Source organism: Trachypithecus francoisi, unplaced genomic scaffold, assembly GCF_009764315.1.
Source record: "Trachypithecus francoisi isolate TF-2019V2 unplaced genomic scaffold, Tfra_2.0 Lachesis_group2, whole genome shotgun sequence".
Lineage (NCBI taxonomy): Eukaryota > Metazoa > Chordata > Mammalia > Primates > Cercopithecidae > Trachypithecus > Trachypithecus francoisi.
Genome location: NW_022681465.1, coordinates 45222517 through 45248883, shown reverse-complemented (window position 1 = coordinate 45248883; position 26367 = coordinate 45222517). Strand labels below are relative to the sequence as shown.

At 37.0% G+C, this 26367-nt stretch overlaps 1 protein-coding gene across 1 annotated transcript in view; it reads left to right on the top strand.

The window, feature by feature from the left end:
* Positions 1–26367, top strand: part of ADGRV1 (adhesion G protein-coupled receptor V1) — a 544806-nt gene that overhangs the window by 346269 nt on the left and 172170 nt on the right. The window contains 1 exon segment of the mRNA XM_033179148.1: positions 11071–11249. Coding sequence (XP_033035039.1) covers positions 11071–11249 — 179 coding nt within the window.

The window sequence follows — 26367 nt, the reverse complement described above, 5'->3', positions numbered from 1 at the left end:
ATTTATGAATATTTAAATAAGCACATGTGTGTTCTTGTATGTGTGTGTGTATATATATATACAGTGTACATATATTTAGATATAGTGTATATATGTGTTACGTGTATATGTATATGCATGTGCGTGTGTATATATATATGGACATCTTTAAGTTTACCATGCATGGGTATATCTTTTTCCTATGCTATAATATGGTTATTACATAATTTATTTTTCTGAGCTCCAGTTGATGACATTACATAATTTTTTGGTTATCATGTTACTTTTTGCTATAGTAAACAGTGTGTCCTTGAATATCCTCACACTCTGAATATTTGTTTACTTGGGCCGTATCCATAGAATAAATTCCTAGGAATTATGCTTTTACTATTCATGTCTACATGAAACATGCTCTCAGTTGGATTTCCAGATCATGAGGTAAATAAATTGCAAATAAATTATTTGAGATATTCGTATATGATATAGGTAAATAGACAAACAATTTTTGCCTGTATATTCATTTGGCTCAATTTTATGATCACTTCCTGTCACCATGTTAAATGATTGTATAGCAGTCTGCATCAGTTATGAAAAATATACAAACCTTGCATTGTTCTTGCAGTCTGCTCATCTCATGCCTAGAGTTACAGCTTAATTTGAAATATAATCTTTTCTTTTGAAATTACAGCTTAACTGAAGAACACATTTTTAAAATGGTAGAATAAGGTTAGAAATCATTTTACAGTTGTACTTGAGCATTCACATCTTGTGCGTTAATTTCTCAATGTAACCAGACTATGAACAAGCAAATGTACATGTTATTTATTCCTTGGTAGAAAGGCTACTTAGTGCCAGAGCATAGCAAAACAGGAAAGGAAATGCTAAAATTAGCCTTGTTTCTCCTTTATCATTGATTTAATTTTGGGGGACATCAAAGGTGTTAAGGACAACAGACTGGTATCAAGATAAAAATGACACACCCAGAAAATACTGACTTCTCCAGTCCTCAAAAAGTCTTGCAATTTATTTCATGCAATAAATATTAAGAAAGAGGGAGGAGAATTGGGGCAAGGACCAGTGATAACATTTCTTAGACTCTCATCTGAAATGAATGATTAAGAGCATATGGAATAGATAGAATTAATAGCGTCTGTGATCTCTGACTAAACATGATGCTATAGGTCAGTTTAAGGATTCTGGTGACACAATTAATAATCAACTATTAAAAAACAGTCAGGATACCCATCTTTATTTCATATACCCTGAAAATTATGGAGTTCAAATAACCGATTTTTAACTTTAAAAGGCAGTTCTCCTTTATGTTTTACTCATATGCTAATATGCATTTTATAAAGATATATGAATAAGTGAATAAATATGTGTTTATGGAACATATGAAAGCATAACTATGGCCTATGACAAAACACTTAACAAGGTATGTCTTCAATTTTTCTATCTGGACATTGGGAAAAATAGTAGAGAAAATGTTATTGTAAAAATAAATAGATTTGTGTAGGAATGTAAGTATATATGCTTGTAGACACAGTCTTTTAGTTTACTGCTATCTCTATTTGACTTAAATTATATCTGGGTATTACAATTGGTTGCTTGCATTTAAGACAGAATCAGTTTAAATTCCAATAGCCTGATTACTAATTCTGAGAAATACACTTCTCCCATCCTCCGTTTCCTCCGGTGTAAACAGAGCATAATAAAACCTAGGAGAGAAGTCTTGATTAAATGATATATAGCTTTATGTTTGGTCTACATTTATTAACCAATTAATAAATATTTGTTTCGACTGAGCATGGTGTCTCATGCCTGTAATCCCAGCACTTGGAGAGGCCGAGGCGGGCGCATCATGAAGTCAGGAGATCGAGACCATCCTGGCTAACATGGTGAAACCCTGTCTCTACTAAAATACAAAAAATTAGCCGGGCGTGGTGGCAAGTGCCTGTAGTCCCAGCTACTCAGGAGGCTGAGGCAGGAGAGCGGTGTGAACCCAGGAGGCGTAGCTTGCAGTGAGCTGGGATTGCACCACTGCACTCCAGCCTGGGTGACAGAGCGAGACTCCGTCTCAAAAAAATAAAATAAAATAAATAAATAAATAAATAAATATTTGTTTCATTCTTCCCGTTAAACTATTACCTTCACCGTTTTTCACTTTTCACCAGTTGACTTTTGTCCTTCATTATGAGTTCAGCCAAATCAATTAAAATTATGGAGTCTTCTAAAATTCTTTATGGAGGGAGTGGTTAATGGGTGAAAAATATAGTTAGGATGAATAAAATCTAGTATTTGATAGCACAACAGGGTGATTGTGGTCAACAAAAATTTATTGTATATTTTAAAATAATAAAAAGAGTGAATTAGAATGTTCCTAATGCAAAGAAATAATAACTGCTTGAGGTGATGGATACCCCAATTACCCTGATTTGATTATTACAGATTGTATGCCTGTATCAAAATATCACACTTACCCCATAAATATATACCTATTATATACCCATTTTAATTAAAAAATTAAACACATTTAAATCAAATTATTTTTAACAAGGTAGCATATATATGTATATAAACAAACTCAGAACTAAACCAAATTATAAAATTAGTGTTAAAGTCAATAAAATGTTTTAAATGCTCAAAACAAATTGTGTACATCTTCATTTATTTTGTATTTCTCAATTAAAATTATATGCAAAGCATTTCAATAGGTACTACAAGGTAAAGAAAAATTAATCCACAGTTCACGATTGTTTTAGGTATTATATTCTGATAAGCCTTTGTAAGTTTTCCTTAAGTCTTAGAAAAAAAATGAAGATACAGAACAGGTTATCTTTTTACTTATATGAGTAAAGCGTATCTCCACTGGCATATAAAGTGGGGGAAAAAATGAGGACAAGAAACTATCATGTAATAATAATATTGTCAATATTTGTGTCAATTTCTTTTTTGTGTTTTCTTTTTGAGATGGAGTCTTGTTCTGTCACCCCAACTGGAGTGCAGTGGCACAATCTCAGCTCACTGCAACCTCTGCCTCCCAGACTCAAGCAATCCTCCTGCCTAATCCCGGGTAGCTGAGACTATAGACGTGCATCATCATGCCTGGCTAGTACTTTGTATTTTTTGTAGAGATGGAGTTTCCCCATGTTGCTCAGGCTGATCTTAAACTCCTGGGCTCAAGCAATTTGCCTGCCTTGGCCTCACAAAGTGCTGGGATTACAGGTGTGAGCTACCGTGCCCAGCCTATTTGTGTCAATTTATATGGAAATAAATCTTAAATATAATCAGTCTTTACAAGGCAGTTTGGAGTTATGTTGCACTCCCAGTTCTGTAGCTAACCAGAAGATGAAAAAGCTATGCTGTTCTTTCATTACCTCTGTTTCCTCATAAGGGGCCATGGTAAAATGACCTGTAAGATCTGTGTTGCTGCTAAAAAAACATAGTCTGTATACATCCGTGCCATTAGTGTTTTTACTTAAAGAATTGTCATTTCTGCAATAATCAATCACAAAGTGTTAGGAAATTATTAATAACTAAAAATTTAACCTCTCCTCTTACTACAGAAGGAAATTAAAACCCAGAGAAGCCAAGTGATATTGGCCAAAAGCAGTTTATCCATGCAGAACCATGTCAAAGATGCAAATCAAGTTACTAATCATCATGTCCTTTTGAATTTTGTAGATTTTTAAAAATATGTAACATTTATATTACTTATTATGCACCTGGAGCTTTACTTTTGGATGAGTGCTTTGCAAATCTTCCTTTTCTGTATTTGTGTAGATTGTGTTTGTAATAGGAAATTTTCAAAAATAGCATTACATAGTTTTCCTTACATTTATTAATATGGGCTTTTAATTAAGTACTCCCAAGTACAGTTCCCTAGGTGATCATGATGGGATGTAACAATGTGCTAGCAGCCCTCACTCTCAGTGCCTCCTCGACCTTGGCATCCACTCTGGCGGCGCTTGAGGAGCTCTTCAGCCCGCCACAGAACCGTGGGAGCCCCTCTCTGGGCTGGCTGAGGCTGGAGCCGCCTCCCTCTACTTGCAGGGAGGTGTGGAGGGACAGGCGCCCGCGAGAACCAGGGCTGCAAGCTGCGCTCGCAAGCCAGTGCAAGTTCCGGTGGGCGCGGGCTCCGCGGGCTCTGCACACTGAGCAGCCGGCTGGCACAGCCGGCCCAGGGCAGTGAGGGGCTTAGCAACCGGGCCAGCAGCTGCAGAGGTTGCACCACCGGTCCCCCAGCAGTGCCGGCCTCTGGCTCCACACTCAAATTCTCCCGGGGCCTTAGCTGCTTCCCCACAGGGCAGGGCTCGGGACCTGCAGCCCGCCATGTCTGAGCTCCCCACCTGTGGTGGGCTCCCGTGTGGCCTGGGCCTCTCTGAAGGGTGCCACCCCCTGCTCCATGGAGCCTGGTCCCATAGACAGCCCAAGGGCTGAGTGCAGGCGTGGCTTGGGACTGACAGGCAGCTCTGCCTGCAGCCCTGGTGCAGGATCCACTAGGTGAAGCCAGCTGGCCTCCTGAACTGGGATCGGGACTTGGAGAACTTTTATATCTAGCAGGAGGATCCTATGTGCACCAATCAGCACTCTGTATCTAGCTAACCTAGTGGAGACTTGGAGGACTAGCATTCTGTGACTCTGTATCTAGCTCAAGGATTGTAAATGCACCAATCAGCACTCTGTGTTTAACTCAGGGTTTGTAAATACACCAATCAGTACTCTGTGTCTAGCTCAAGGTTTGTGAATACACTCTGTATCTAGCTAAGCTAGTAGGGACTTAGAGGACTAGCATTCTGTGACTCTGTGTCTAGCTCAAGGATTGTAAATGCACAAATCAGCACTCTGTGTCTAGCTCAGGGTTTGTAAATACACCAATCAGTACTCTATGTCTAGCTCAAGGTTTGTAAATACACCAATTGGTACTCTGTATCTAGCTAACTCTGTATCTAGCTAACTAGCACTCCGTGACTCTGCCTCTAGCTCAAGGATTGTAAACTCACTAATCAGCACTCTGTCAAAACGGACCAATCAGCTCTCTGTAGAATGGACCAATCAGCAGGATGTGGGTGGGGCCAGATAAGGGAATAAAAGCAGGCTGTCAGAGCTAGCCAGCGGCATCTGGCTCGGATCCCCTTCCATAGTGTGGAAGCCTTGTTCTTTTGCTCTTTGCAATAAATCTTGCTGCTGCTCACTTTTTCGGTCCACGCTGCCTTTGTGAGCTGTAACACCGCAAAAGTCTGCAGCTTCACTCCTAAAGCCAGTGAGACCATGAACCCACTGGGAAGAAGGAACAACTCCAGACGCGCTGCCTTAAAGAGCTGTGACACTTACCACTAAAGTCTGCAGCTTCACTCCTGACAGTGAGACCACGAACCCACCATAAGGAAGAAGGTCCAGACATATCTGAACATCTGAAGGAACAAACTCCGGACACACCATCTTTAAGAACTGTAACACTCACCGCGAGGGTCCGCGGCTTCATTCTTGAAGTCAGTGAAACCAAGAACCCACCAATTCCGGACACAATGATATGCTGGTAATTGTGGGAAGTGTGAGAATTCAAGAGTACATCATCTTTCCTGATAAGCAACAATGAAAATAAGAAGATGGTAGTTCTAATATCTTAATGTTTAGAGTTATTAAAGATGAGACCGTTTAGTAACATCACTGATTTATAAGCTACAAAAAATTTCATTTAATTGTCTCTTTCCAAATGATGAATTTGGTTTATAATGCTGAAAATATTTCGGAATTTTTTTGTTGTACTTGTCTTCAGAGACTATATCCCATCTGTTTAAATGACCCTTAATGCTAGGAAACGTTGTATTCTGAGTGTGTATGAAATGTAGAAACAATCAAGTAGGATGGATGTAGTTGGTTAACTTTGGGCATAATAACATTTTGGCTAAAAATGCCATGACTACATTGTGAGGATGGGTGGTCTTAAGATAGTTTATAAGATCCTTCTAACAACATTTTAAAAGCTTAGAAACAGAAGTGTAAATAGAGACCTACACATTGAATATTTTAGTACAGTCTTTAGCAGGAAAAGTATAAGATAAACTGTGAACAGTAAGCTATGTTTAGTTAGCATGAAGCATATTTGGGTGAGCAACACCTTCTAACTTGTGTTCTGTTAGTTCCACATTGGATAAACGCATAGTCAATCAGGCACACAGATCACGTTTGCTATATATCTGTTAACATAAAATTGTGCAAACATAATGATTTGTTAATACTCTTAAATTATGAAGGAAGAACAATGATTTCAAGGAAAGGAATACAACAGGTCATCAATATCATTTCATTCAACATCATTTTGTTGTAACATTGATGAGAAAATAAATTGCTAGCCTTGGCTACTCTCTGTGAGATGTGAGCCCTGAAAATCTGAGACAGGTTTCAGTTATTTTAGGAAGTGTATTTTGCAAAGGTTGAGGACACACGCCCATGATATAGCCTCAGGAGGTCCTGTTAACATGTACCCAAGGTGGTCAGAGCACAGTTTGGTTTTATACATTTTACGGAGACATGAGACAACAATCGACATATGGAAGGTAAACATTGATTTAGTCTGGAAAGGCAGAACAACCCGAAGCAGAAGTGGGAAGACTCAAAGTAGGGAGGGAGCTTCCAGGACATAGGTAGAAAAGATACACTTTTTGAGACATTGTTTTGAGTTTCTGATTAACTTCTCCAAACGAAGCAATCAGATACGCATTTATCTCAGTGAGCAGAAGGATAACTTTGAATAGAATGGGAGGCAGGTTGGCCCTAAGCAGTCCCAGCTCGACTTTTCCCTTTAGCTTAGTGATTTGGGAGCCCCAAGATTTATTTTCTTTTCACAGTGGAGTTTGCATGTTCTCCTCATGTTTGCATGGTTTTTTCTAGTATTCGGGTTTCCTCTCACATCCTAAAGCTGTGTACCCTGGCTTAATTGGTATGTCTAGATGTTCACGCTCTGCATGTGCGTGGGTGTGTATGTGTGAGTGCACCCTGAGATGGGATGACGTCCTGTCCAGAACTGGTTCCTGCCTTGTGCCCTGAGCTGCCAGGATGGGCTCTGGTCATCCTTGACCCCGAACTGGAATAAGCAGGTTGTAAAATGAATTAATAAATGAATAGAATTATTGTAAAATAAAAATTTATAAAGTATATGAAGAAAGTAAATCAGGTAAATGCAAGACAATAAACAATTCTGTACAGAAGTGCACAGGGAGCCTGCCATGTTTGTGATTGTCTTTGACCTGCATAGTGGTAGAAAGTGCTCCTGACAATTTTCACTTTGCAAACATTTATTCCTTGATTTAACCCACCATAATGACAACAAGTGACACTCACTGATTCACCAAAACCTGGATAACTAATTACTACTCAAGAGGCTGAGGTGGGAGAATTGCTTGAGCCCAGGACTTCAAGGCTGCACTGAGCTATGATTGTGCCACTGCACCCCAGCCTGGGTGACAGAGCAAGACCCTGTCTCTGAAAAATAATTTTGTAAAAATAATCATCTCACTTGTTTTTATCAGTCTTTCTTAAAGGTATGTATAGGTCACATTTAATTCTGTGTTTAATATGAGAAGTATTTAAGTCTTTAGAAGCTTGGTCATTGTTTTGTGACCAGAAATATGCCATAGGAACTTAACTCTTTTCTACATCAATTAATCTATGCTAACGTTGGTTTCGTGATACTCTGTTTTGCTTAAAGTTGCAGTTTCCAAGAACCTATTGACGATTTCAAGTGAGGACATATTGTATAGTCAAATGCTCCAGGGTCTTCTTTTGGTTTAAAAAAAAAATGGCGATAACTGGAGATTTTTAACCCCACTGCTTTGGGAAAGCAATACATTAATACATCTCATTCAAGTTTTGGGTGGAAGAAGAAAGAAAAACTAAGTTACCTAAGTCGAGCTAATGTAAACAAAATTGAAATCCTAAAGGCATTTTGGATAACTCATTGAACCTAAGAACTGTACCTACAGTTGGACTTCACAAGGGACTGTGAGCATTCTTCTCTAACACACCTCTGGTTCACTGTGCTCATGGCTACCCCCTTTCTATGTCCTCTTACTTTAGTTGACCCGCTTAGACTGTCATGGAACATCAAGGAATTCAGTGCAGATGATTGGCTCAGCCTGGGCCAGGCTTCTGCCCTGATCAAATCAGCTGTGGCCAGGGGAGCAGCATCAGGGAGTACACAGAGCACACTGAACCCACTCTGCCTGTGGTGGGAGGAGGGTTAGAGAGGCAGAGTTTGGAAAAGGGGTGCTCATGAGCTAGGCATGTGTCCAAAAATGTGCCTACCACAGTACGTTACAATAAAATTCAAGTAAAACTTGAAATGAGGTAGTCAACACAAATCTTATGTTTGGGCCATAATAGTTCTAGAATAATTCAATGTTGTGTCATTACATTCTAGTATTTCTAGTCCATAGCTTTAAAAATGATATTATTATGTGAAGTACTTCTCTTAGAGTATATTTCAGTGATCATATTCTTTGTTTTTTTTTTTTTTGAGATGGAGTCTTGCTGTGTCGCCCAGGCTAGAGTATAGTGGTGCGATCTTGGCTCACTGCAAGTTCTACCTCCCGGGTTCACACCATTCTCCTGCCTCAGCCTCCCAAGTAGCTGGGACTACAGGTGCCTGCCACCATGCCTGGCTAATTTTTGTATTTTTAGTAGAGATGGGGTTTCACCATGTTAGCTAGGATGGTCTCGATCTCCTGACCTCGTGATCCACACGCCTCAGCCTCCCAATCAGTGATCAAAGTCTTTTAAGAAGAAATTTAAATTATTTTTTATTTATAATTGACAAAGGCTTATGACATTTGAAGCTTGTTTTGCTTAACCAAGTATTCAGTAATTCAGCCACACTGGGCCTTGAGCTGTTTGGGACAGAAGCACTGCATGTATAAATGTAACAATTACACTTGTCTCAGTCTTATCTGAGCCTGTGGTCAAGGCCAGACAGCTGCTGAAAGGTTGAGTAATTCTAACTGATGGAACGAATGTCCATCTGCGTAAAAGCAGACATTTTGAAAATGTCTCAATCTTTATCATGATGAATCAACTTAGAGTCATTTACCAATCTGTACCCTTCTCCTTGACTCTTCCACCTATTGCACCACTGAGTTACGATGTTACATGGATGCACACAAGCATCTAACCACCATAAATAATTAGTACTTTTGTTTAGAAGATGGATTAATCAATGATCCTTGCTTTGTGTGAATTTTCATTCTTCAACAGGCAGTATTGACTACCCCAGCAACAACATTTGACACAACCCCACTTATTTGAGTCCACATCCCTAAACTAATTATAAAAAGAAAAAAAAATGCTGGATCTAGTAATTTTTAAAAATGAGTTGGAACAAAGTTATATAAGCAACAACTCAAAACATGCTTCATAATTACAGATATAAGTAGATATACATACAGATATGGAGTGCTGGCAGGAAATAAAATTCAGAGACACAAGTCTCTAAGTAACCAAACATATTTATCCTTCCCTGGTTCAGCCTAATACTAATCCCTCAAGGCTAATCTGGTACAGATAAAATCTTACTCAGAAGCCTCGGTAAATAAAGCATCTGAAAGCCTTCCCACAAACATTAGGAGTACTTATTTTTCAAATAGAAAAGTGTTTATCTTTTGCCTTTCACACTGTCTGACCTCCTAATAGGAGACTTAAGAAGAGGCAGTGACATTTTCCAGCATTGACTATGTATGTGCTCAGCACTTTGCATGTAATATCTCATTTAATCTTTATAATAACCTTGTTGTACACATGAAACTGAGGCTCTGAAAATGTTGTCACTTGCCCGAGATTATCCACTTAAAGTATAACATTAATGAGTATGAAAGAATTATATAGACATATAATAATATAGATGTAATATATAATTCATTCATACTCACACTCTTTCTACCATGCAAAACTGAGATGGAGGATTTATCCAGGCAATAGGTATTACTGTTTGAAATATGTATGGCATGACATTCAATATTGTTTCTGTACTAAATATATGGTATATTAGTGTGCATTGTATTTGTATGTTTGTGTATGTTTGTGTGTTTGGGTGTGCTTATAATTAAATATAAGCATTCCTCATGGAAAGAAGACACTTAGAAGACTTAGATCCAAGTTAAGTGTGGGATTTGGAGCCAACATAACATTTATAGGCCTCAGTTTTCTTACTCTATTTATTTAATGTGTCCCCTCATCCCCCCTCACTCTCTACACACTTGTCCCATTTATATGTTTTATCTCAGTAAGAAATAACAGATATAAGATGCGACATAAATATAATATAAAAGAAATACTGCCCTTAATTATTTATGTCCTGCTTATTTGGAAACTAAGGTTCAAAAAAGTAAATACCACCCCATCTCTTTCACTGCTGTATCCCCAGTGCCTACACTGCTCTGTGAAATTTAGTAAGCACTCAATAAATACTTGTCATGTGAATGAACAAAAGGGAGAGAGTATAAACTGGGAAACATGGACCACAAAACAAACCCTGCTATAGTACTTTCTCTCTGTGTGATCATTTTCTGTTTATTTGTCAACACCTTCCACTGGACACTGAGACCAAGGTTGTCTTCAACGCTATTTTCCCGCTAGAACAGTATCTGGCCCTGCCATATAACAGGCCCTCAATAAATAAAAATTGTCAAAAAGTTTGAAAATATAGGGCTCTTTACCTCATTATCACCTGGAAGTTAATGTGGGAAGTAGGTTTGCATATCAGTGTATGTTTCTTCAAAGACACATTTACAGAGCAATCATAGAGGATTGTAACTGAGAGTAAATCAGAGCAAATTAAGGCAAATAAAAAAATACAGAAAATGAACTAAATATTTCACTGTGTTTCCAGAATTTGAGGTATCCTGAATTTATTGCGTAAGAATGAAATTCTTATGAAAGAATGAATGTATGAACTAACTAAAAAAAAAAAAATCAAAACTAATCATTAAGTAGATCCTGGCCCTTTGTTGGTCAGTAACTTATTGCCTAAACCAGGTGAATTTGTGTTCTGTGCCATTAAAAAGGAGCCTGTTCATTTTATGTTGTTTTCTTCCTTAGTCTGTGAATTTCTGGTACGTGCTGGTGATGAATGATGAGCACACAGAGAGGCGATATCTGCTGTTTTTCCTTCTGAGTTGGGGACTACCAGCTTTTGTGGTGATTCTCCTCATAGTTATTTTGAAAGGAATCTATCATCAGAGCATGTCACAGATCTATGGACTCATTCATGGTGACCTGTAAGTACATCCAGTCAACACATTGCCCTGGCTTTCATGTACCTAAGCAGATTTTGTTGCCATAAGAGCTGTGATTGAATACGTACTGGGAAGATCTTCGTTTTTCTGCCACAGTGTCTGAAGCTCTGCTTACTCTAATTACTCTTCTAAATAGGAAACTATGGCCTCTTAAGTTTCTTTAGTAGATGCGGTTTCCTCAAGTGAGTTGGTGTATCCAACAGTTCATGGTAATTTGTACATTAGCATTTAGTTTATTAGATTGAAGCAAACAATAATATTTAGCAAAATCAGGGCACTATGAAATATTTGATAAAGAATTAGTAAAAAAAGTTGGAGTGTTGGCACATTACCTAAGCAGTGTGTTTTTAGTGAGAGAGGAGGATGGCAGCCACCATCACCCATAAGATCCCTGAATACCAAACAACTGCATCATAGTGAATGGAGAGTGTCTGCAGAAGTGCATAGGAACAAGACAAGGTCAACTAGGTCTTAGATATTCTTGTTAAAATACCCTTTTAATCTTAAAATCTTAACACTTTTTATGTACATATGTATATATATACATATGCATATATATATATACATACGCATATATATATATATATATATGTGACTTAATCCTAAATGTGGTTGGTATCTTGTGGCTTTGAGGACCACTGAGCCCTTCTTATTAGTTCCACATGTATGGGGTAGAAAAACACTTTGCGTACCCTAGAACTTAAAGTATAATAAAAAAAAATTAAAAAAAAAAAAGAAAAACACTTTGCAATAGTAAAGCTCAACCAACTCTCTTGGTATAAGGAAGAGAAAAAGTAAAATTCTAAATAAGAAAAAATAGCCTATTCACAGTCTTATGAAGACAGTATTACTTAATTATCTAACAGGTTATTATGAAGATAAAATTAGTTAATAGACATGAAAAATATTGAAAGTTAAAGTATTATATCAGCAGAAGTCATTTTAATAGAATTATTGTTTCTGATCAGTTATATACATAATAAATACTTGTTATTGATGTATACAAATGTATTGCACACATAGGCAGTCACAAATACATACCCCATACCACATTCAGATGAAGGAGGCTAGCTATGTAAAACACACACCCAAACACACAAACATGCACAAACATACAAATACAATACACACTAATATGCCATATATTTTTGTAATTCTTTTTATTGAAATTCAAAAGACTCCCTAATACTGATTATTTTATAATATTATAATGTGTTTTATGCATATACAAGTCTTTGTTCCTGTAATCTTCTAAAAAGGAATGATGGCATCATTTCAGAATTATATTATGATTTTTTACATTTTACCACCCCTTGCATTAATGTAAATCTTGGACTGCCAAGGTTAATTTCAGAAAATTCTACGTCATTCTTTGTGACATGCAAAGTAACCATAAAGCAAGTCGTGGTGGCTAGCAGACCATTCTTTTCATGAGCTTCCTGGCAAGACAGGACTTATTTAATTTTAGCATTACATGTATACCCATCCAGCCTTGCTAAATGGACCCAATGAATGTAATATTAATTAGAAAAAACTATCTTGTTCATTTTAAAAGGATTTCTAAAGGGAGAAATGAACTATGATCAAAGAACGTCCAAATGAACTTACTCAAAGTATTTGCCTTCTTAAGCTTTTGGCAAATGTTCTCTATGACCAACTAAATTATAACAAGTGAAATGTAAAATATAGTTACTTCTACCTGGTTTTAATCTTAAGGAATTGTTAGACCAGAGACCGGGTGTGGTGGCTCACGCCTGTAATCCCAGCACTTTGGGAGGCTGAGACAGGCAGATCACAAGGTCAGGAGATCGAGACCATTCTGGCCAATGTGGTGAAACCCCGTCTCCACTAAAAATACAAAAATTAGCTGAGCATGGTGGTGCATGCCTGTAGTACCAGCTACTCAGGAGGCTGTGGCAGGAGAATCACTTGAACCTGGGAGACGGAGGTTGCAGTGAGTCAAGATCACACCACTGCACTCCAGCCTAGGTGCCAGAACAGGACTCCAACTCAAAGAAAAAAAAAAAATTATTAGATCAGCATGTCTAATTGCATTACAGGTTACTTTTCTCCTTAATTCACAAAGACTATTCCTAAATCATTCCCATATGAATTTATTCTAGCTTGTAAAAATTCTGTATCTTTAATATTACTTCAGTTTTAATATAAGGTTATAAACTGATATATTATTGATACTAAAATATTGTATACTTATGTCATCATTTTAAAGCATGCCATTTCTCTAGAGGTCATGGTAGATTTATGGTTTTATGAACTAATGGCTCATCTGTTGTCCAGTGGTTACTTCATAGTATTTTGCTTTTCTTCTAGGCTCTTCCCTAGAAGAATTTTAAAATTCTTAGCTCATTATGGAAGAGCTAAGAATTTTTTTAAATGCCTCAAGGGGAAAATCTCCAAGTATCTTGTTCACTTCTTTCTGGAACGTGTTTTCTCAAGTTCTCTTTCCTGCCAGCCCTGAAGTCTAATTTTTGTTTCCTTAGCTCTTTGAGATTGCCAAATAATTCGCTGGCTTTCCTGACTCTCAGCACCTTTCCTTGTCCTGGATTTTCAGTCTCCCTTTCTTCTCCAAGTATTAATAGGCGAATACCCTGGAGGGAAAAGTGATATGCTGAATGTAGCACTGATTTCAGTGAGCTTCTCTTCTTTACAAGCTTGGCCTCTCAATCTTGCCTGCCTCAACAGCTTTATAGTGCCTTCAAACAAATGGTTTTGTTTGGTTGATTTTGCTTTAATTTTATTTTTTCTGATTATTCTAGATGGAATTATAAATCATGTACAAGCTATTTCACTAAACATAGTTCATTATTTTAAGATGCATTTTATAGATAGTGTGAATGTCTACATTTTTTTTCTTTTTTTTCTTTTTTTTAAATTATTATTATTATACTTTAAGTTCTAGGGTACATGTGCATAATGTGCAGGTTTGTTACATATGTATACTTGTGCCATGTTGGTGTGCTGCACCCATCAACTCGTCAGCACCCATCAACTCGTCATTTACATCAGGTATAACTCCCAATGCAATCCCTCCCTCCTCCCCCCTCCCCATGATAGGCCCCGGTGTGTGATGTTCCCCTTCCCGTGTCCAAGTGATCTCATTGTTCAGTTCCCACCCTATGAGTGAGAACATGCAATGTTTGGTTTTCTGTTCTTGCAATAGTTTGCTGAGAATGATGGTTTTGTGAATGTCTACATTTTAAATAGTAATACGCTGGTTAAGTGTTACTGATTAAATATAGCCAAAGTCCAAAATTTTACCAAATAATTTATATAATCGAGGGTTAAATTTCTTATGGAAAGCAGTGAAAACACTTTAAATACTGGTGTTTCCTAAGTGCTGACTTTGGTCTACTTTTCTCCCTATACATTGTTGTCTATTCTTAGGGCTTGCCATTTTCTATGTAGTAACCCCAGAAGTTGTGTCTCTAGCCTATAAAACACTTTCCTGAGCTCCATACCCATATTATATATTCCATACCCATATTATATGTTCAAATGTCTCAGAAACATCTTTACCAGAGTGACACACAGCTATTTCATATTTAGTATGTTTAAAATTGATATCCTAAAATGCTTTGACCCACATTCTCTATGAAATGTCCACTGTCCACCCACATACACAGGCTGTGAACCCAAGTTACTTTCTACTTCTTTCACCTTACACTCAATATTCTACAATCATGAATTATTTTCTAGTCTAACTCCTAAATATTTGTTTTCCTAATCCAGTTTCTCATTTCAACCATCATCTCTTACTTCATCACCATCTCTTCAGTTCAGCCTCTGTCTTCTTTGGTATGTTGGGTTGCCTCCTAACTTGTGCCCCTACCTATAATTTCTTCATTTTTTAATCTATGCATTAAATTCTGAAATATGCAAGTGATCATATTACTCTGATGCTTAAAACCCAACAGTTGCCTTTCGTTACCTTCAAGGTCATAGCTTGAGAGGTCATCCATGGTTTGACACTAAACTGCTGAACCAGCTTTTTAAAATCATTCTTCCCACTCTCCTCCCTTGTTTTCCTTTGTAACTAAATTGCTTGATTTTTCCCATCATCTCTTATTTCTATACCTTTGAATGTATCTTTTATATCTCAAATGCCTTTCTTTCCTTTGTGTGCCTACAAAGTCCCTATTTTTCCTCGAAGCATCAACTTAAATATCAACTTAGTAAAGCATCTGTTTTCAGATTAAAATGCTACCTCTTATATATAGCCTTGGTAGACTCATAACCTTTCATAAATCCTAAGATTGTACTAATTATACTATGTTGAAAATATTTGTTTATGCCATTCATGTAACTTGAAATTCAGCCTGGAGAACAGTGATTACTTACAGACTATATGGAAAGGTTTGGTAAGTTTATCCCTTAGTGGAAATATCTCAAGTAGAAAAAGGAAGGCCTTAACAATCCAATGTAAATTTACACAAATAACAGTTTAGAAAAAACTTTCATGTTTCCTCTACACAATAACATACACATGCACAATAAAGATTTCATACAACAATATGATTAATAAAGATATCTAATATATTTAGAGGTCACCAAATGATGTGTCTCAATATTTTAAACACCACATGAGGCATGTCAAATCTTGTAAGAAAGAAATTTTCTTATATGTACATAAGAGATCAAATTCTAATTTACCAAGACAAATATGTATTTTTCAACCTAGATTTAAATTGCACAACCTGATTTGGAGAAAAGCTAAAAGTACCTATAAAATTTAAAATGTCCTTTTTTCTATAAAGTAGAAAACCCAATATAAACTTAATATTGCTGCTTTGCCACTGAACTAGATGACGCTATGGATCTATGAGGAATCATACTCTACTGAAAGTTAATAGGAGGAGGCACCTACACTTTCAAAGTTTTCTAAAGCAGCATTCCCCAGCCTTTTTGGCACCAGGGACTAGTTTTGTGGAGGACACTTTTTTCACGGATGGGGCCTGGGAGTGGGAAGTGGTTTCAGGATGAAACTGTTCCACCTCAGATCATTAGGCATTAGTTAGATTCTCATAAGGAGCACTCAACTGGGATCCCTCGCATGCACAGTTCACAATGGGGTTCACACTCCTATGATAATCTAATGCCTCCACTGATCTGACAGGAGGCAGACCTCAGGTGGTAATGCTGGCTTGCCCACCGCTCACCTCCTACTTTGCAGCCCTGTTCCTAATAGGCCATTGGCAGGTACCAGTCCATGGCCCTGGGTTTGGAGAACCCTAAAATACATATTCATCACTTTTGAATTTAGTGCTAGAAATGCTTCCAACTTCCTTTCTATCTTACAATCGAACAGTTCTGAAACTGAAACAAAGGCAGAAGTAAATGAATCTGCCCCTGAATGACTGCTATTTGTTACTAGAAGTAACTCTATTGAGAGTACCTGGAAGTAGTCTCTATTGGGTAGTTTTATATCGAATATCTTTGGAAGTAGTCACCTACTTTTCTTGGGATAGATTTTTGGCTACTTTAGGTAAAGAAAACAAGCTAAAGGAGACCTTATCATGCAAAGTGTAGGGGAAAAGAGAATATAAAAAGAGTCAAGACCCAGGGTGTAAGTAAAGGGAATGTGGTCCTGAGGGGTGTTCTTACGTAGAGAATATGCCTTTTTTCTGGAACCCCAGTTATGTGAATATTGATAGAGTGATTGGAATGAGTGCCAAAGACATGCCATACAGAGGTGAGGACAATGAAGACATTACTTACTTTTATCTCAATATTCTAACTTCTAAACAACCCCAACACATTAATAAATGTCAATAGCAGTAAAAATGACACAATAAAGATGATAGGTTGTTTTTTACTTCCAAAATGCCTGCTTTTTTTCATCCTTGCTAATTCATATGAATTCAAACTTAAGAAAAATCAACAAATAACTTATTGAATAATGACTATATACAAAGGCTTAAGTTAATTCTCTTCTAAGCATAGTATTTGATTGTAATGAAAAATTGCATAGCTTCATAATTTAATTTTAAAATTGATTACAGTTTTTTTAGTTTTTTTGTTGTTTGTCTTTAATTTGTGGAGACAAGGTCTTGCTGTATTGCCCAGGCTAGTCTCAAACTCCTGGGCTCATGCAATTTTCCCATCTCCCAGAGTGCTAGGATTACAGGCATGAGCCATCATGCCCAGCCTAGTTTTTTAGTATTTTAGTTTTTTAGTATTTTAGCATTATGTTTTACTTTAGATACACTAAACAAATCTTTATTAAAACCTACTCTGATTATCCTGCTTCTGAACTGAATTACCAGTTTTGCTAAATCCTCTGAAAACAATCTAATTTTGCAAGCTGTATTAGAAGAAATGTTATTAATATAGAGGACAAATCTCTATTTTAAATTAGAACTAAATAGAAGTAATTGTACTGTATGGGAAATATGATATAATACGAGAGTCTTTATTTTCATTAAATTACTTTAAAAGAGAATCATGAAAAAAATGTTTTTTAGAGAGCACGTTTACTTGTCTGAGGAGTGAACAAAGTCGCCATATATCTTTGAAAAAGAATGTTGTCAGGATCTCTTCATGCATTTGCTCAGGTAGGGATATATTACTGCCTGTGGGTGCACATGCGCACACATAAAGAGATAAAAGTACATCCACATAAAAATAGCAACCTTAGACTAGCATTTTCTATCTACTCAGACCCTAAAATTAAAAAATATTGGAAGTACGTTTCCCCACAAAGTCTTCTTAGAATAATGGAATCTAAGGGTTAGAAAATGTCTAGCTTGCTCTAGTAAAGTCTCCCACACATCCTTAAAAACATGATTCAAATTCTTATTCAAAGGCTTGTTAGCTCCTTCAAATTTTTACTCTAAACATGCTCAGTATATCTGACTTTTTATGGTGATTAATTATACAATTTATTCTGCTAATACCTTGTTATCTTAGTTTGATTTACAGTATTATCACTGTAAACAACAACCTTAGCTTTTCTGATTACTGCTTTGTGTCTCTGAGAAAAATTCCAGCTAATGTTTTGAGTTATGTCTCGCTTGGCTTCTCTTAGTTCCTGGATCCTCCTCTTTGCACACAGGGTAGAACCTAGGTGTAAAAAGAACTTTATCAAGCTTTTAATGCAATCTCCATGTAGTTCTTGAGTAACCTTCACAGCATTACTGACATTCTTTCACTTTATGTTTGAACTCTTCCATGAGAAAGAACATACTTTCCCCCAAGACTTCTTTGTGTAGAATAGGAAACTATCTCTTTTAGATTCTGGTTTAATATCTAATTGATGGGTTCATTGCAAATAAGCAAAATAATGTGACATTTTCCACATGATAATCCTTTAAATATTTCTCCCAGTTCTTTTTTTAATCTAAACATTTCTGATTGGTTTATATAGTTTCTTATGCAACATGTCTTCACTGTTTTGATTGATCTCTTCTAAACTAAGTCTATGTCAATTCTTCTTTTTACCTTTTATTTTAAGAATTTTAAACTTATAGAAAAATTGCAAAAATTATACAGAGTTTACATATACCTTTTATCCAGTGTGCATGCATACTTACATAATTATAGCACAATGATCATAACTAGGAAATTAACAATGATAAAACCCTTTAAACTGCAGACCTTGTTCAGATTTCACCAGTTTTCCCCCAATGTCTTTTTTCTACTCTGAAATCCAATGCACTATGTCCCATTATGTTTAGTGTTTCTGTGTCCTTGGTCTTCAATCTGACAATTTCTCTGTCTTCCCTTGGTTTTCACTTTTTTTTTTTTTTTTTTTTACAGAGTCTCATTCTGTCACCCCAGCTGCAGTGCAGTGGCATGATCTTGGCTCACTGCAACCTCCGCCTCTAGGGTTCAAGTGATTCTCCTGCCTCAGCCTCCCGACTAGCTGGGACTATAGGCATGTGCCACCACGCCTAGCTAATTTTTGTGTTATTAGTAGAGACGGGGTTTCACCATATTGGCCAGGCTGGTCTCGAACTCCTGACTTTGTGATCTGCCCACCTCGGCCTGCCAAAGTGCTGGGATTACAGGCATGAGCCACCAGGCCTGGCCTGTTTTCACTTTTGAAGAGTACTGGTGAATTATTTTATGGAATAACTCCAAACTTCTCTGATATTTTTTCAAGATTAGATGGAATTTACACGTTTTTGGCTAGAATGACACAGAGTGTTAAAGTACAAGTTTTTTCATATGAACATATGCTTTCAATTCTCTTGAGTGTATGTCTAGGAGTAGAATTTGTTGGATCATATGATTTAGCTTGCTGGTTTCAAGATTATCTCATTGTCTTTGACTTTCAACAATTTATATGTCTAGGTGTGGGTCTGTGTGAGTGGAGTCTGTTAAACTTCTTGGATATATGGATTAATGTTTTTCATCAGTTTGGGAAAGTTTTCAGCCATTGATTTATCAAATATCCTTTTACCTCCTCTCCTCTGAGTCTTTTATTATGCATATGTTGGTACATTTGATGCTGTTCCACAAAAATCTAAGGCTGTATTAATTTTTCCTTGCTCTGTTTTTTATATGTTCCTCAGTTGTGATAACCTCTATTGACCTGTCTTCACATTTACCAATTTTTTTTCTTCTTTCTGGTTGAATCTGTTGTTCAGCATCATTAGTAAAATTTTCATTTTGGTTATTGTTCTGTTCTTTTCTTTCTTTCTTCCTTTCTTCCTGTCTTCCTGTCTTCCTTTCTTCCTTTCGACAGAGTTTTGCTCTTGTCGTCCAGGCTGGACTGGAGTGCAATGACATGGTCTTGGCTCACTGCAACCGCTGCCTCCCAGGTTCAAGCGATTCTCTTGCCTCTGCCTCCCTAGTAGCTGGGATTACAGGCAGCCACCACCACGCCCAGCTAGTTTTTATATTTTTAGTAGAGATGGGGTTTCACCATGTTGGCCAGGCTGGTCTCGAAGGTGATCCGCCCACCTCTGCCTCCCAAAGTGCTGGGATTACAGGCGTGGGCTGCCATGCCCAGCCTAGTGGTTGCACTTTTCAATTCAAGAATTTCTATGTGGTTCTTTTTTATGATTTCTCTTTGATATTTTCTATTTGATGAGATGTAATTCTCATACGTTCATTTAGTTATATGGACATAGTTTCTTTTATGTTTTGAACATAATTAAAATAGCTAATTTAAAGTATTTGTTCAGTAAATCTAACATCTGGTTTTCTTGAGGGATAGTTTCTATTCATTATTTTCTTGTGTATACATCATACCTTCTTGGTTTTTTGCATATTTTGTAAATTTTCATTGAAAATTGGACATTCTATGTGGAAAATTTAGAAATCATAAATTTTTCTCTCAGGGTTTATTGTTTGTGTTCATAGTAGTAGTTGCTGTTTATTAACTTTTCTGAATTTACAGATTTAATTTCATAAATCTATATTCTTTCTCACACGTGACCACTGACATCTCTTGTTTCATTAATTTGGTGGTCAGCTAATGATTGAACAGAGATTTCCTTAAATGCCTGTAACCGATAAATCTCCCAGTCTTTGCCAGAAGGCTCTATGTGCATGTTGGGGCGTGACTTCAACACTCTACCAGGAAGTTAGTAACTGTCTTAGCCTTCGCATTATGTATATCCTCAAAGTCAACCAGTGGTGAGAGAGCCTAGGGCCTTCTCAGGTCTTTCCTGAACATGAGCAAAGCCTCAAGCATGTCCATGGCCTTTTACATTCCCAGGAATGTATTGGAGCTTTCCAAAGCCTATGTGTATATCTCATACTGCAGCTTTTCTTTTAAGCTTTTGAGGTTTTTATCTCAATTGTTGTTATCCACTGGCTCAGATAGCCATGATGTTAAATCATGTGCTTTTACTTGTTTTTAACAAACAACCCCCTGTCTCCTTACCCCATACCCAAGGAATAGATTTTTTGCATTGACTGAACTCTGAGGTACATGAAATACAGACAGCCTTGCAAGTTGGGATTTTCTTTGAGAATGAAGCTTTGAAAGAGCTCCAGCTTCATTTTGCTCACCAAAGCCCCTCTCCAGTGGGTGCCAGAGTGTACCCAGAATGCAGACTATTTTTCAAGGCTATATGAGTCTAGAGAGTTTCCCCAGCCATGCCTTCTATACAGCCTGTGGAACTGTGAGTTAATTAAACCTATTTTCTTTGTAAATTACCCAGCCTCAGGTAGCTTTTTATAGTAGTGTGAGAATGGACTAATGTAGAAAATTGGTACCTGGAGTGGGGCATTATTATGAAGACACTTGAAAAGCTGGAAGCAACTTTGAAATGGGGTAACAGGCAAAGATTTGAAGTTTGGAGGGCTCAGAAGACATGAAGATGAGGGAAAGTTTGTAACTTTCTAGAGACTTGTTAAATTGTTGAGACCAAAGTGCTGATAGTGATATAGACAATGAAGTTCAGGCTGAGGTGGCCTCAGATGGAGATGAGGAACTTACTGAGAACTACAGTAAAGGTCACTCTTACTAAGCTTTAGCAAAGAGACTGGTGTCATTGTGCCCCTGCTCTAGGGATCTCTGGAACTTTGAAATTGAGAGAGATGATTTAGGGTACCTTGCAGAAGAAATTTTTAAGGAGCAAAATGTTTAAGATGTGACCTGGCTGCTTCTAAAAGCCTATGCTCATTTGCATAAAGAAATGACCTGAAATTGGAACTTATATTTAAAAGGGAAGCAAAGCATAAAAGTTTGGAAAATTTGCAGCCTGGCTATGAGGTAGAAAAGAAAAACCCATTTTTGGGGGAGAAATTCAAGCCAACTGCCGAAATTTGCATAAGTAAAGAGGAGCTGAGTGTTAATTGCTAAGACAATAGGGAAAATGCCTCCTAGGCATTTCAGACCTTCACAGAAGCCTATCCCATTACAAGCCCAGAGGTCTAGGAGGGAAAAAATGGTTTTGTGGACCAGGCTCAGCACCCCACTGCTGTGTGCAGCCTCAGGACATCCCAGCCCCTCCAGCTCCAGCTGTGGTGAAAAAGGCCAGAGATATATCTTAGGCCACTGCTCCAGAGGGTGCAAGCCATAAGAATCCTTGGCAGCTTCCACATGGTATTAAGCCTGTGGGTGCACAGAGTGCCAGAGTTGAAGCCTGGGAGACTCCAACTAGATTTCAGAAGATGTATGGAAATGCCTGGATGTCCAGACAGAAGTCTGCTGCAGGGGTAGGACACTCATGGAGAACCTCTACTAGGACAGTGCAGAGGGGAAATGTGGGGTTGGAGTCCCTACACAGAGTCCCCACAAAGAGTCACAGAGTCCCCATTGGGACACTGCCTAGTGGAGCTGTGAGGAGAGGGCCACTGTCCTGCAGACCCCAGAATGGTAGATCCACAGACAGTTCGCATCATGTGCCTGGAAAAGCAGCAGGCACTCAATGCCGGCCCCTGAAAGCAGCTGTGGACGCTGTACCCTGCAGAGCACAGGGTCAGAGTTGACCAAGGCCTTGGGAGCCCACGCCTAGTGTCAGTGTCACCTGGATGTGAGACACAGAGTCAAAGGAGATTATTTTGGAGCTTTAAGATTTAATGACTGCCCTGCTGGGTTTTGGATATGCATGGGACCTGTAGTCCCTTTGTTTTGGCCAATTTCTTCCTTTTGGAATGGGAGTATTTACCCAATTCCTGTACACCCATTGTATCTTGGAAGTAACCAACTTGTTTTTTTATTTTAGAGGCTCATAGGCAGAAGGGACTTGGCCTGACTCTCATTAAGATTTTAGACTTGAACTTTTGAGTTAATGCTAAAATGAGTTAATATTTGGGAGGTTATTTTGAAAGTATGTAGCTCCTCCCCCTTTGAATGACTCCCCCATTAGAATGACTAATGATATATGTATACATTTTTACTTTAAAAGATATTGTCAAAGTGTTTTCTAAAAAAGATGCACCTGTTTATACTAAAACAATAAATGATGACAGTGCCTTTTTCCCCACATTCTTGCCAACTCTGGGCATCATAAGTTCTTTTTAATGTTTACCAATGTGATTTACACACACCTAAATATACACATATATAGTACCTTAAACTTGTATTTCTTTAATTATTAGTTATGTTTTAATAGCTCCATTTATCATGTTACCAGACACTATACTAAGAGCATACTCTCATATACAACGCTGTGAGTTTGAATATATTTGCATAGATCTATATAGCATTTGTTTCTTTTCTGAATTACTTGTTCATCTCCCTCCATTAATTTTTCTGATTGTTTGCTCATGTTTTTCAATGATTTGGGAGTGCTTTGTTCTTACTCTTTTCTCGTTTCCTTCTGTTGGCACTGAGGTGGGCTATATTATAGCTATTAGTTTTTGTCTCTCTTGAATTTTTATTTCTCTATTAACACATCTTTCCCTTATCTATTTTTAAGGAAATTTACATCTTATATGAGATGAGTTTTTGTATGATATCAAATTGTTTCAGATAATTATTTTAAATATTTTGTGTGCTAATTCAATTTTCCATCTACAATAATAGTACAGTTAACATGTTGAGAACATTTAAAGTTATGTTTAACTTTAACTCAGGATCAAAATGGTGAAAACATATGTTGCCATAAGAACCTCAGTCTATATTCATCCTAATTTATTAACTAGAGGCAGAATCAGGAAGATTAATGATTACTTTTTAATGCAAAGTGCTAAGAATTTAGGCATTTGAAATATCAAGCGTAATAGAGCATTAGGAAATAGGTAATTGTAAAACTGCGGGTGACGAACTTATAATGATAGAGATGTTTATGAGATTACACTTCATCTTTTTTATTCTCTTTAAAAATTTTAGTGATAAAATGGAAAATTGGGCACCTTTTATTGTCAGAAGCTCTGTAATACAAAGTTTTTTTTCAATATTTCAAAGATTTCCATTTGGAAAACTGAAAAAGGCTCATACAGCCACAGATGGTCAAGTGTGTATTATTCAGGAAAGAAAACAGTTCTTTATAGAGGAAGTTCTGTTGTAGATGTCTCTAATGAAAAAGGGAATACACACAAACGTAAACAGCTTGTTAAACAGGATATTTCATACAATTTAAGAAAAACCATTCCTGGCTCAAAAGGATTTTCTGACAACTGATTTTGGGTTTGTATTATTTACTTTGTAGCTTCTCAGAAGCAAGGATCTGCCTCCTCTTTCTTTTTCTTAAAATAATGTTATATTTTTCTTATAAAATTAATCAATTTTTTTTAGAAATTATGAAAAGCAAAAAAATACAATAAAAATAAAAATCAGAGGTATCCTCATCATTTAGATATATACACTTGATGTGTTTCTGTTTATGTCTAGATTTATACATTTTTGTTTTATAATAGAAAATTGAGATCTCTCAATTTTATCTCCTGCTTATTTCACTCAATGTCATATTATTAGAATTTCCCATGCCATTGAGTATACCTCAACACTTTTTAATGGATTCACAATGTCTATCTCATGATAGATTTATAAAACATGTTTACCTTTCTTCATCGTTGAGCATTAAAATTCTCCCCATCCCCATTTTTAATATTTAAAAAACTGCAGTGAATGTGCTACGTTGTATTTCCACTTCACAGATTCCTTGAAATGAAATTACTAGATTAAGGATATAAGACTTTTAGAAATATTGGAATTACCAAACTGTCTTCCAGAAAGGTTGAAAATTTACAGTCTTAACATTTTTTGAAAGTACCAGTCTCCCAACACAAGAACTAGTCTTGATTTTTTTATTAGCGTTATAATTTTGACAGTAAATATTGTATATTAGGTTGGTGCAAAAGTCATTGTGATTTTTGCCATTACTTTCGGTGATTCTCCAGAGAAACAGAGCTTACAGGATCTGTGTGTGTGTGTGTGTGTGTGTGTGTGTGTGTGTTATAAAGACATTTATTATAAGGAATGACTCACACTGTCATGGAGGCCAGCTGAAGATCTCTAGGGTGAGTTGGCAAGCTGGAAAACTAGGAGGGCTGATGTTTCAACTTGAGTACAGGGCAGGAAAAAAAAAAAATGATGTCCCAGTTTGAAGGCTATTGGGCAGGAAGAATTCTGTTACTCGGGGAAGGATCAGCCTTTTTTCCTCAGGCCTTCAACTGACTGGACAGGGCCCACCCACAGTAGGGAGAGCAGTCAGCTTCACTCAGACCACCAATTTTAATGTTAATCTCATCTAAAACCATTCTTACAAAAAACACCCAGAATAATGTTTGACCAAGTATCTGTCAAGTTAGGTTCTCCATTGTGTCTCCATTTTTCTTTTATTTTTGAGACAGGGTCTCACTCTGTTGCCCAGGCTGGAGTGCAGTGGTGCAATAATGACTCACTACAGCCTCAACTTCCTGGACTCAAGTGATCCTCTTGCCTCAGCTTCCCTAGTAGCTGGTACTACAGGCATGTACCACCATACCTGGCTAATATTTTTATCTTTTGTAGAGACCAGGTCTCACTATGTTGCCCAGGCTGATCTTGTATTGCTGACCTGGAGGAATCCTCCCACCATGACCTCCCAAAGTGCTGAGATTATAGATGTGAGACACTGCACCTGGCCATTTTTCATTTTTTAAGAAGTCTGCAGTGAATGTATTATGTCAAATAATTTAATTATGTCATATAATTTCAAGTTGACACATGAAATTAACCATCACATGTCATGATATGTTATTGTTTTTGTTGCTATTTTTTTTAATGAAACCGGGGGATTTAGGCATACTCTTATTTATTCATTGGCCATTTTGGACTTATCTTATAAACTGTTTGTATTTTTGTCCATTTTCTTGTTTTGTTATTGATTTGTGAGAATTTTGTTCCTATTAAAGATATTACTTTGTAGTATTCAATGAACATATTTGCCACACTTTGTGATTTACATTTTTAAATTGCAGTAAAATCTATCCAAGTTTTTGTATATTTTTATTGTATTGTATGTTTCAGAACGTTTTTCTTCTATTAGATCTTTCAATGCTATTTTATTCCATTTCATTTTGGAGGGTTCTTTTTTCCTGAATATCAATTAACTTATTTGATCTTCTTTCTATCTCACACATTTGCATTATATTCTCTCTAATTATTTTCTCTTTGTGTCTTTTTCTCTCAGTTGTTGCTAATTCAGTTGCAAGCTGTGTTTATTTCTTACAACACTAAATATTGTAACATTATTTT